The sequence below is a fragment of the Aspergillus melleus genome (assembly GCF_016097325.1).
Source record: "Aspergillus melleus strain CBS 546.65 chromosome Unknown contig2, whole genome shotgun sequence".
In the NCBI taxonomy this organism is placed as follows: domain Eukaryota; kingdom Fungi; phylum Ascomycota; class Eurotiomycetes; order Eurotiales; family Aspergillaceae; genus Aspergillus; species Aspergillus melleus.
In genome coordinates, this window is record NW_025763371.1 from 1,164,316 (window position 1) to 1,176,575 (window position 12,260).

Consider the following 12,260-nt stretch of genomic DNA (forward strand, 5'->3'; position numbering starts at 1 on the left):
ACAGCACCCTGGCGGATCTAATTCACTTCCCAGCCGTCGCGGCCGCTGGATCCCTCGACATCGATCTGGAGCGGTTTACGGAGTTGACGGCGTGGTATAATCGACTTTGTGGGGTGGGAGCGGTGCGGAGGGGGATGAAGGCTGTGAATCTGGAGATTGGCGAGTTAGTTGATTGATGTTGGACTGATTGATTTGAAATGAGGGTGTTGTTGGCGTTGAATGAAAGGGGATCTCCATGGCGTTTTGGCAGTGTGTGGATTTACGTTCTTTTGTGATATCTCTGCCATCTTTGGGAGTCTTGTTGACACGTATATTTTGGTCAACTGTATGCATCCTAACAGGTCAAAAGAAGACCGATCGATTGTCTGAATGAAGGCATTGTTTGCTTGCTGATGGTCCGATGGGGTTAGTATGTAAGTTGGCCGTGTTCCGATGACCTGTACCTAAATTATTGATGATGAAACCCTTTTGTAGATGGTGTCTTAGAGTCGACAGAATGTTCGTCCTGCTGTAGATCCGACCTACGTCAGCATTGTCTGATCCGATGATAAGATCGCATCGCATCGCATCACATCACCACTTCAATATCCTGATATTCTTTGTTAATTCTCCTCTTTCCCACTTCCAACCGAGCATCCCAGCACCGGCAACCTATAACGAGACCCGAATTCCGCCACGCGTCGGACAATCGGCGGCATCAGCCCATCCGTTCTTTGACAGCTGCAGGTGATCTTTCTGGGCAGGTATGACGCCCAAGGCTGTCGAGTGAATAAAAGCTGGGAATTTCCATTTTCACTTTCATCACTTTGTTTCATCATCACTCCTTGTATTTCCCTACACCTTCCCTTTCCTTAACCTTTTATCTACCTTTCTCAATCTTTTACATCTCTCACACCATCTTTTGTCTTCTCTACAAGTATTAATCCTCCAAGCCATCATGCCCACCCGTAATATCGGTATCCTCACCTCCGGCGGCGATGCCCCCGGCATGAACGCCGCCATCCGCGCCGTCGTCCGCACCGCCATCCGCTTCTCCTGCACCCCCTACGCCATCCACGAAGGCTACGACGGCCTAATCACCGGTGGACCCGCTAGCATTCACCCTCTCGTCTGGGAAGACGTGCGCGGTTACCTCCCCCGAGGAGGCACCTTGATCGGATCTGTGCGATGCAAACCCTTCATGCAGCGCGAGGGGCGTCTACAGGCAGCCAAGAACCTGATTCTCAACGCGATCGACGCGCTGGTGATCTGCGGCGGAGACGGCAGCTTAACAGGAGCAGATGTCTTTCGCGGCGAGTGGTCGGGTCTACTGGCCGAACTAGTGGAGGAGGGCGAATTGGAACCTGAGCAGGTCAAGGGTCATGAGAATCTAAGTGTCGTGGGTCTGTTGGGTTCCATTGATAATGATTTTTCGGGCACGGATGCTACGATCGGTTGTTATTCGGCGTTGACGAGGATCTGCGAGGCCGTGGATGATGTCTTTGATACGGCGAGCTCCCATCGCAGGGGATTTGTGATTGAGGTGATGGGTAGGCATTGTGGATGGTTGGCGCTCATGGCCGCTATTGCTACCGGGGCCGATTGGTTGTTTATTCCGGAGAGACCACCGAGGCAGGGCTGGGAGGACGATATGTGTGAGATTATTATGAAGGTTCGTCTTCTCTTTTCGGTTACAATAAACTGAGATGAGGCGTCAAGCAGGGGTTTAGGGCTAACGTGTCGCAGAATCGAAACCGTGGCAAACGACGCACCATTGTCATCATGGCTGAAGGTGCCCAGGATCATAATTTGCAGCGCATTTCCTCCGAAATGGTCAAAAACGTCCTCAGTAGCCGGTTGGATCTCGACACGCGTGTTACCGTGCTTGGTCATATTCAGCGCGGTGGCAGTCCCTGCGCCTACGACCGTTGGCTCGCCACCCTGCAGGGCATTGAGGCCGTCAAAGCGGTGCTTGATATGACGCCCGACTCTCCGTCGCCAGTCGTGACAATTCAGGAGGCGCGGATTAAAACCTCCTCGTTGGCTGAGACGGTGGCTCTCACTAAAGAGGCCAATGCGAGTCTGCAGGCAAAGGACTTTGACAAAGCGATGCAGCTGCGAGATCCCGAGTTCATGGAACATCACCGGGCATATCGACGACTGAGCACGGCAGATCATCCGCGTACGATGCTGCCAGAGGAGAAGGTACGTCATCTCTCCCCACCCTCTGACCGTCTATACTGATCATTTGACAGAGGATGCGCATCGCCATCGTTCACGTCGGAAATCCCGCCGCTGGCATGAACGCCGCCACGCGCGCTGCCGTTGCCTACTGCCTGACCAAAGGACACACTCCCATCGCTATCCACAATGGCTTCCCTGGTCTCTGTCGTCACCACGCCGACACGCCCGTCTCCAGCGTGCGAGTCCTACGTTGGGAAGACTGCGAAGACTGGATCACCGACGGCGGCTCAGATATCGGCACGAACATCGGCCTGCCCGATGCTGACCTACCCACCACCGCACGTTGCTTCGAATCGCACTCCTTCGACGCCCTTCTCGTCATCGGCGGCCCCGAAGCCCACGCTGCAATCCACCAACTCCGCGCCGCCAGATCCACCTACCCATCCTTCCGCATTCCCATGATCCTCCTCCCCGCCAGCATGGCCAACAACGTCCCCGGAACCGAGTACAGTCTCGGCTGCGACACCAGTCTCAACACCCTCGTCTACTTCTGCGACGTCCTCCGACAATCTGCTTCCTCGTCTCGGCGCCGCGTGTTCGTCGTCGAAGCCCAAGGCTCCGGCGTGTCCCTTCCGGAACAAGAACCCAACTCCGCATACCTCGCCACAGCAGCCGCCCTGACCGCCGGCGCCATGACTGTCTACACACCCACAAACCCAGTCACCCTCGATCGCCTCTCCAACGATATCTCGTACCTCCGCTCCCAATTCGCAAATGAGCACGGCGCGCCCCGAGCCGGCAAACTGATCATTCGCACTGAAAACACCTCCCCGCAATACAGCACCGACATGATCGCGCGGATCATTCAAGACGAGGCTCATGGACGGTTTGAGGCGAAGGGCGTCGTGCCGGGACATTTCCAACAGGGCGGGAAGGTCTCCCCGATTGATCGTATCAGGGCGTTCCGGTTGGCTGTTAAATGTATGGAGTTCCTTGAGGGATGGGCTGGTCGACCTGTGGGTATTGATGGGGAGGGAGTCGCGCGGATCGGGATCAGAGGAAGTAGGGTTCTGTTGGAGGAATTGGGCGATATTAAAGATGGGAATGGAAATGGGAATGGCGAGGGAGATGCGGAGAAGAAGGCGTGGGAAGGATTGCAGGATGTGGTGGATTTCTTGTCCGGCAGGGCTGTTCTGTAGGTACGCCTTTAGAACAGAAGCGGGTTGATGATCTTACGATAGCTTAAATTCGATTACTCTACTGGAAGCGAATACTTCTACTACCTTTGAATACAGGATCTCTTCTATTTCTGTGATATGGGCACGCAGTTCCTTCTTATCCTACCTACCCTACTTTCTCTATGTATGTACCTTACCTATGCTACTTTACCATCATTTTATTCACCTTCTCTAGTAGCCTGCAGGTATTCAATGGCTTCAAACGTCTGGTTTGCTGCTGCTGAGCATAGTATTCTTTCTGTGATGGGAACATTGGATTCCCCGTTATCGTCGCTCTCAAATCGACCCATTTGAAGGCACCCGCCACCAGAACGGCCTCTGTGACATCCAAGGCAACACGTCCCGTTTCCCGCTTTTCCAGAAGCATTTTCATCAAGCTCATTCCTTTTCCCAAGTTTCTTGCGACAGTGCAAATGCAATCTTCATCAAGGAAACATTCATTATGACACTGTTCAAAGAGAAAGTCTAGGGATGTCAAGCCCGTACGCCCCTTTGCGATGCTGAACAGAATCTTCCGGGTGATTTCCACACCTGGCGCTCTTTTTGTCCATAAGAAGGAGAAACAGTCGGATTGTCATTATGCCGGCCTGCAAGGCTCAACAACCGCTCTTGAATTGCCATTTCACTTCCACGAACGTGGAAGTGTGTTTCCAATACCTCTAATGGAGCAACCATTGCAAAGGTCAATGGGACGTCTTCATCTAATGGAATTCCAGATCCAAGTTCTTTCAAGATGAAAACAGCCATAAAAGGATTGATATCACTATTCTCAGCGATTGTACGTACCAACCCCGGTGTCATTAGAATAGCAGTTGGCCTAGCCCGAGTTGAGAGGCCAAGTAGAGGGGAAGTTTCGGCTTCATACCAGGTCTTCCCAATGGCAGGGTCATGTTAGACCAGTTCTCGTACTATACGACGTTCAAACAGAGAAAACACGTCTTTTGTCAGGATTGTGGGTTCGGTAGCAGAGTCACTGAGCTTATGGAAGTGCTCAACCCAATGCTTTGCGGCATAGCAAAATAATGGAAGAGTGTGTAAGCATTCTTCGGTAAGAGGTTCGGTTTTCTCAAGCATATCCTCGAGAGCGCGAGTTGCTATGCTTGGATGCCCTTCAATTTCGCTCAGCTGCCACCAGTGACTCGGGTGATTAGTATCTTGAGCAGTTAGGAATTCCTTGACAGAGAAGTGGGCGAGTTTAATAGTTCTGCCAGACTCGCTGCGTGTAACAAGAGAGGTAGTACAGACTTTCACAACGTCTTCAGGATTTAGGAAATGGACCACTTGGGCAACAGTCTTCAGATCAAGAGGTACAACTGCATAGCTCAGCCAAGTGAGAATTGAACGAACATTCTTCTCATGTCGCTTTGATACTTTCTCAAGGACCCTTTGATAATTTTCTTCCGGTGTCTGAGGGACTGCATTAAGTGCTTCAAGAATCTGTTCCTCATTCGTGCAGTCGTTCAGTTCTTGCAATTGCAAGTCAGCCCATCGAAAGCGTCTAGAAATGAGATTAAATTAATATGAGACCTATGTCAAGGGCACAGCCACTCACCGCTCCTCTGTCTCTAGTAGTCTCTGCACAATCTGGTCTTTCACTGTTTGAGACAAGATGGTGAACTTTTCCTTCTCAAGTGCTTTGCGGATAAACCTCTCCACATCTTCGTTAATCCTTTGTCCAAGATCTAGTCTTGTTTCTCCATGTAGCTGCAATTCAATGTCTTCTTGAAACCGACTTTTGACAAGTAAATGAACCTTGTGGTCATGTTTCATAAGCTGCTCGAATACTGTGAACAATGGTCTCCTTCCATAGTTTTTCTGTTCGGGATACTCGTCAAGTGCATCCAATACAATATATGTGCTGTTGGCTGTGATACTGCTAAGGACCTCGTCAAAAATTGACAGCAGCTTTTCTTGGTCTGGATCACGATTGGGGCCATCATGCGTTTTCCACAAATTAAAAAGTGATGCCGGAATTCCCTCAGATACAAGCTGTCTAATGATTGATCTTGTCATCTGTTTGACATCTTGTGTTTCTTGGTTGCTGAATTGGAAGTACCAGTATGCGCATTTTTTCGAGTTGTCGACATCGCAGCTATGGATGAGGTCCTTTATCACGGTGGAGCTGAAACTAGTTAGTGGAGTTAAATTCCCTGGCATATTACTTACCATAGAATCGACTTCCCACAACCCGCTATTTTCGATCTATTAGTGCAGTTCTTTCCCTTAGTTTGACTTGACTTACCAGGCCCATGCAGCCAGAGAGTCTCTCCAGGAGTGGCTTTCCACCGGAGATACTCATTTGAAGACAGCAACCAATCACCAGTCTGGTCTGATCGAATATCTTGGTTGTCGTTCTGTGTCTGTGAATACCGTGTGGTGGAGAGCCAGTCCAATAATCTCTGTCTTTTTGTCCCTAGGAGAGCCAGAAGTGATGGCCTGGGTGGAGAAAGTTACTTTACCATCAACTTCGTATTTAATAGTCTCGGTGTTTTGGAAAGTATTTTCTATTCTGGTCAACGCTTTTTCAGCCAGCTCAGTTTGAGCTTTACCGTGTTATGATTAGCAAAGAGGTGTCCTTTTCCCAGAGGAATGTAAAAGAATTTGACAGAGGTATGAAAGGGGGTAAAATATTGATCTCACCTAGCTTGTCTTCGACTACACTCCAATCCCGAACTGTCTGGTCTTGTTCCTTCACAGTAGATTTCAGCGTTGTCAGTTGTGTGTCGGAGACGGGAAATATGCCATTCACAATGTTTTCTAGGCCGACGTAAGTATCAGGTAAACTGAGTGGAAAGAGGCAGACTACATACTCATCCTACTCGCTTCCTGGCGCTTGTTTACCTCTGAGGCGTATTCGAGAATAGCTTTATACACCCTTACAATGGCGTCTTGCGTCTGAAGCTGGCCCTTGAGATAGAGACTCTCTAGTATGGAATATCGGGCGAGGATGTTTGCAAGAAAGGCAGAGGATTCATAGATTGCTTCTTGCTGATCTTGATAGTTCTTGACCATCTGCACGATGAGTTAGCCCTGCCTATCTTACTGCGTAGGAACGGCGCCATGTTTACCCCTAATCCGAAAGAGATGATCGTCCATGCACTCGATGCTATGTTTATCGTTAATAACAACTGATTCTACCCGGGATATAAGAGAACTGACCGTAGCTAGTAGCATCAAAAGCCACGATCCCTTTGACTATGTCGGAACAGTGCATTGCTGAGTTGAGTATGTTCTTGGTCATATCACGAACGTTGACCTCTTTTCCGCTTTGGGTCTTGATCTTGAATCCTCCACTGTTGTATTTTTTGAAGCTCTCTTCCGTCTTGCTTATAACCTCTTGAATCGCTTGTTTTGGGGACTTTATTTCGTCTTCTTGGGGAAGGTGCCTTTTGCGATCGTCGTCCAGTTCGTCAAAGGCTCTTTTCCAGAGAGACCCCCTCGTATTGCATTTCACAATCGTGTCGACCGTTCCATCGGCGTGTTCCGTGTTGGTAGAAGATGCCTTGCCAGTGGTTTCGGTTGTCGCCTTGCCGTCGGCTTTGTCCGCGATCTTGCTGTCATCTGGTTGTACCTCTTCTTTAGAGATGGCTTTGAGTTCAGCTTCGCTATTACCATTTTGGGACACGCGAATAGGACGAATGCATTCTTCCACGCCATATTCTGTGTCCCCTGCGGAGCAACAAAGTATTTTGCGCAATTTCTTGAGCATTGTGCATTTGGGTTTTGGATACTGGCTGCAAGGCCTGTGCTGATGTTGGACATCTTTGAAGGTTTTCAGCTTGACTCGCACACCATGTGACTTGACAACAAATCTTGCATAAGACTCGCGCTGATCCCAGCACTTCAGCTCACCACGAAAATGACAGGTATATTTCTGTGCACCTTTTACTGCCACTACAGCCAAGTAACCACTAAATTCATTGATATGCAAACAATTCATACGCATTACCCATCTCTTCGGCTTCTCTGCTCTGCTCCATCTCAGTGCAAAAACCGTGTATGGATTATATTTGAAGCCATTTCCACTATCATAATGCTGCAATTGACCTCCGCAAGTGAGCAAGAGGTTATACTAATTGCTGTGCCCAAATATGACGGGGCAAGAAAAAAGAGGTGAAACAAAGACGGCAGTGTCGGTGAAATCTTGCCACAATTTATTGTATTCTATTATCGCCCCTACCGCCGAATCCATGGAAAAGCGAGTAATTCAGCGCGGCAACATACACGGCAATCACTTGATTGGGAGGCGTCCTATCCTGGAATCGATCTTTTTGATGTTATAAACGCCCGGTTGGGTCACCACGGGGCTCGGAAGGTTGCCAATGAGATCCTATCCTTGAGCGGAATCATATAGATCGTTCAAATCCACCACCAAGTCTCAGACTATTGGCCATATCGTTTCATGAAGTGAGATTCTGAGTACTTCGATAAGAAACGGGAGATTATGGAAGCAGACCATCAAGAGGGGGAGGGGATCCTGTGGTCGTGCACCTGTAGTATAACCATCAAACCTCATCAATGAAGCCCACAGGCTCGAAGATCGAGATAAATGGAACTTTGATGAGACTAGTACTCTATCGGTAAATGCGAATATTCTCACTCTGTGCCACCCAGTCCTTAGTTACCATTGCTGCCACCACCGTGTCGCTTTTGCTGCATCTATATTTGGCTGAATATTTTCCCTTTATTAACTGATAGAGACCGTATTCTCATTTGGTCTTTTACATCTAGTTTACGGCCGCGGAGCCTGTTGGTTCGGCTTTTTGATTCCAACTGTACTGACATATGTCTGGGTCGGGGTCTAGGAGGGGGCACATCGACTATACCTTGTAAGAAGAAAGCTCCAGATCCAAATTATGCGAATGCAGTAGATTTTACATACGTGTAAGGACCGAGGCCTACTGCGCATCTCGGTGGTAGGGCTTCCATAGGACTCAGATACTGTTTTTTTTTCCCTTCCTCCGTTTATATCGAGGTCCCTATCCTTCATTTGAGATATTAAGCGGAACTTGGCACGTTTTACGGTCAATCTTTATCTCGTTTCCACGTCCTCCATCACACTCGAATCAAACATACACACATATGGAGAGAGAGAGAGTGTGTGTGTGTGTGAGTGTGTGAGAGGGATCAACTTATCGATCAATCCAGACCCTAAAAGCCAAGACGACATCATACCACACCCCAGCCCCATCTAGGCCTTTCTTCAATCTACTTACCGAGTAGGTAGAGGTACATACTGCGCCTGGGTATACCCGCATACGTATACCTACATACTGCCATGGTGCACTACAATGGATATATGCCTCCCTTCGGCCGCCGAGGGATGGAATGGTAAAGCTCGAAGGAGGAGAGGGAATACACGTCAACCGAACTCGATGCAATGTTAATCGGACATGGACAACGCACCTTTTCTCTATTTTTCTCTGTCTTGTTACTCAGATCATAGATGGGTAGGTGGGTAGGTGGGTACTACGCCACTCGATTTAATCTTAGCACGGATAGGATTCTTCTCGCCACTTACATTGAGAATGTACGTACGTAGGGAGACTGAATTTGTTGACTCAACGGATTGAATTTAGTATCGAGCCTGTCATATATCATGTATAACTACCTAATCATTTTTGTTGTGTGTTTAGCGTATCTTCGTGAGCATGGTCCACTTCCTAAACTATTAGATCTTTTTGATGTAGGGGATGCAGAGTGCTTGAGGATAATGAAGGGAAAAGGAGAAGACAGAAAAATAAAAGCTAGAACAGAAAATGCAGCCCAAGAATAAGAATTGTCAAATATAAAGCAGAGATAGATGGTCCAGCATTGAGAGGCCACCCAGAAATAACGTGAGATTGCCTGAATCAAGAGACACTGGGAAAAGGCAAAGGGAGAATAAGATGCTATGTCCGCGGGAAAAGACCTACTCTCCCTCCAACGACCCAACCAATAAATCCAGCCGCCGACTCATCTCCTCACACATTCCCTCGTGGCGTCCAGCACCACCGCATCCACCACTATCCCTCTCCAAAACATCGACCAGTCGCATGAGACAGAGTCTTGCACGCTTCAACTCTCGCAGAAGGATACTGCGACAGATGGCCTTTTGCTCAACGAGATCAATTTCAAAAACTCCGAAGCGGATGAGTCGCTCGACACCAATACTGCCGCTGCCATTAATACCTGTGGCCACATTGTTGCTGCTGTTGTGGCTATTAGGGTAGTTGTTGGTGCCGTTTATGTGACAAGTCTCCGGCCCCTCCATACGCATCACGAAATCGCGATACCCCGCAGTGAATAGCGCAATGATTTTCCTCAACGCCACAGTGAATAGGAGGTGCGTGTCGTAGCCGTACTCGAAGCCAGGGGTTTCCGTCATACGGAGCAACGTGCTAAGGTAGCGTTGGTTGGCTGCGAGGACGGAGTCCACCGTATGTGTGTGACCGAGAGCAGTGGTCTGCTCGATGTCGTGGAGGAGCTGTAGGTACGCAGAGCTGCTGAGGGGATCAAGGGGACGCATGTGAGATTTGGACGGGATTGGGTCGTCAAGAACATTGTAGTCTGGAGGTGTGATGGGCGCGCGGATCGAAGTTATGCTGGTTCGACGGGGATCAACACTGCTGGTGTTGCTACCGGAGTCAAGATCCCATTCCTGAGTCTGGGTGTGGGTTAAATTTTGGGCTTGCGCATGGTTTATTTCCCGATCGCTGAAGGGCAAAGGTGGGGCTTTGGCTATGCTAGGGATCTCGAGGCCTGGGGTTGGTAGACCATAGGCGCTCAGTTGATCGAGCTCTGCAGTCCAAGAGAGTTGATTGAGATCGGAAAGACCGATGTCGACGTTGGTGGGTAAGATATAGGGTGCATTGGATGGAAGAGCATCCGGTAGAGGAACGGGCTCAGGATGGACATCATCGCCGGCGTAGAATGGGATGTTGCTGGTATAGTCATGTACCGGGGTGATCATGGAGGAAGGTTCTCGAGGAAACCCTGTCAAGACCGTAACCGGGGGTGGTGGTCGAGAGACGTTAGTCTCATCTTCTGGATGTTGTAGAGATCGGAATGAATGCAAAGCTTCGTTCGGCGGGATCAGGTTCGTGGGCGAGGGAAGAGACGTTGATGAAGCTGAGTTAAGCGTTGATGAAGACGAGGAGGCCGCCAGAGCTGCTGCTGCCGCCGCCGCTCGATTTGCTTTGCTTCGCTTCCCCGGGACTTTGCCGATTCTCGAGATGGAGAAGATACAGACCAATCCCAGATTGGCACACCGTTGGCATCCCGACTTTTCACCCGAGCAACGAACCTACGACAAAAGTTAGGCAGGGAGAATAAGCTTGAAGACCTAAAATCACTCGCCTTGGCCGCGTGACACTCGTTGCAGGCCGCCCGGAGCTTTGGGGGTCGTTTGGCCGTAGTGCATGCTCTGCTGACAGAGTCAGACTGGGAAAGCCTAAGCATGACAGGGAAAGGAGACTCACGATGCCATAGTCAGAAAAGAGTCCGTTGGGCACAATTTTCTCCGACAATCCTCAACGGAGCCAATGGCCAGGAGAATCCAAACTGTCCGCGAGGAATTGAAACCCGCCGAAGCCAACGAGACCAGCGACCAGCGATGTCCACGTATCTTCCATTATACTTATGTATCAGGGAAGGCATGGAGAATAACGACGCCTATCACGGTACCTAAACCGGTCATCGGAATCCCTAGATCCCAGTCAGTTGGGAGGGACGATCCACGCAAGCCCCCCTCCCATCTCTCCGGTCCAGAATGCACTGCAATCGGATGCATGGAAACCTAAACGTCAGTGATCTGATACGATTTGGCAGACGGGGATTCTGTTCTTGCGGTGGGCGATAAAAATAGAGTGGGGAGGCAGCACAGGCCATTGTGAAGACAGCTTGAATGGATGATGACGAGGGAAGAAACAACGGCAGAATGCCTTGTCCCGCCAGTTTTAAAGCGCACGGGGTCGATGGCGGTCTAACCCATCGTACCAGACCGACTCTCTTCCTCCTTCATACCATTCTCCATCTCTTTCAATTCATGAAAAAAGCTTTTTTGTTCGTTTCGAACAAACGTCGCCTATCTCGCCACCACCGCGGATCTCTGCTCAAATCAATTCCAGCCAAGCCACGGACAGCACCTCTAGGCAGCACCAGATGCTGTACCACTCCATCCCGGCCTTATAGATGGACAATTGAGAATCAAACGGTACGGGTCAAAGCATCGGCTTAGTTCACCAGCATTGAATCGGAACTCCAGGCCAGGGCCACGGTAGGACATATCCAGCCAACACGGACAACGGCGTTTCTTTTCTAAGGGGTACCACGAATATCTCAGATCAGATATTTAGACACCCATTTGTCCCCCTCCCTTCCTTGCGCTTGGTCCAATAATGCAAGTCCCCGGTGTGAACCCCAGACTAGATGGGAACTTTGAGGGAGGTACGTATATCTGCGCAAACCTCGCCCGAGGTTCATGTTTTCTGGTCTTATCTAGCCGTGGGATGGTCTGGACGGTGGATCATCGACCTTGATGACGCTGAGAGGCTTCGACGGAACGGTGCGTTTGGTGAGAATTTGGGCACTGTTGCTGCTGCTTACCTTGTGCTTACTTGGTGTTCAAAGCACGGGCTAGCTTTTCTGTTGGTTTGTGTCTGTCCGAATAGTTCTAGCCATGCTGGTGTCCTTACCCTCAGGTACATTACCGTGGTGCCATTGATCCGAAAGCTCCGATCAGCTCTGCTATAGCTGTAGGCATGATTGCTTCTTTTGAGGCTAGAATGCGTTGGACTTCAGTGCGTGAATTGAGTTCGACGGTGGTCAGATCGACGGTTCAACTTGCCCGAGCGATCTCATCTCTTTGGAGGACGAACC

At 49.7% G+C, this 12,260-nt stretch overlaps 3 protein-coding genes across 3 annotated transcripts; 1 reads left to right on the forward strand and 2 right to left on the reverse strand.

Moving 5' to 3' along the window:
- Nucleotides 1–937: 937 nt before the first annotated feature.
- Nucleotides 938–3,362, forward strand: PFK1_2 (6-phosphofructokinase, alpha subunit; the record flags this gene model as incomplete). Its single annotated transcript, XM_046084908.1, has 3 exons — nt 938–1,651; nt 1,726–2,184; nt 2,235–3,362. 3 exons carry the CDS (start codon nt 938–940, stop codon nt 3,360–3,362), a joined length of 2,301 nt encoding a protein of 766 aa, XP_045940871.1.
- A 1,587-nt stretch (nt 3,363–4,949) lies between these two features.
- Nucleotides 4,950–7,110, reverse strand: LDX57_003265 (ATP-binding protein; the record flags this gene model as incomplete). The annotated part of the gene is made up of 8 exons (XM_046084909.1): nt 4,950–5,523; nt 5,568–5,592; nt 5,644–5,814; nt 5,861–5,944; nt 6,042–6,158; nt 6,212–6,413; nt 6,470–6,507; nt 6,561–7,110. The coding sequence occupies 8 exons, from the start codon at nt 7,108–7,110 to the stop codon at nt 4,950–4,952; spliced, it is 1,761 nt and encodes a 586-aa protein (XP_045940872.1).
- Nucleotides 7,111–9,312: 2,202 nt separating this feature from the next.
- Nucleotides 9,313–10,353, reverse strand: LDX57_003266 (uncharacterized protein; the record flags this gene model as incomplete). The annotated part of the gene is made up of 1 exon (XM_046084910.1): nt 9,313–10,353. The coding sequence occupies one exon, from the start codon at nt 10,351–10,353 to the stop codon at nt 9,313–9,315; it is 1,041 nt and encodes a 346-aa protein (XP_045940873.1).
- Nucleotides 10,354–12,260: the final 1,907 nt, after the last annotated feature.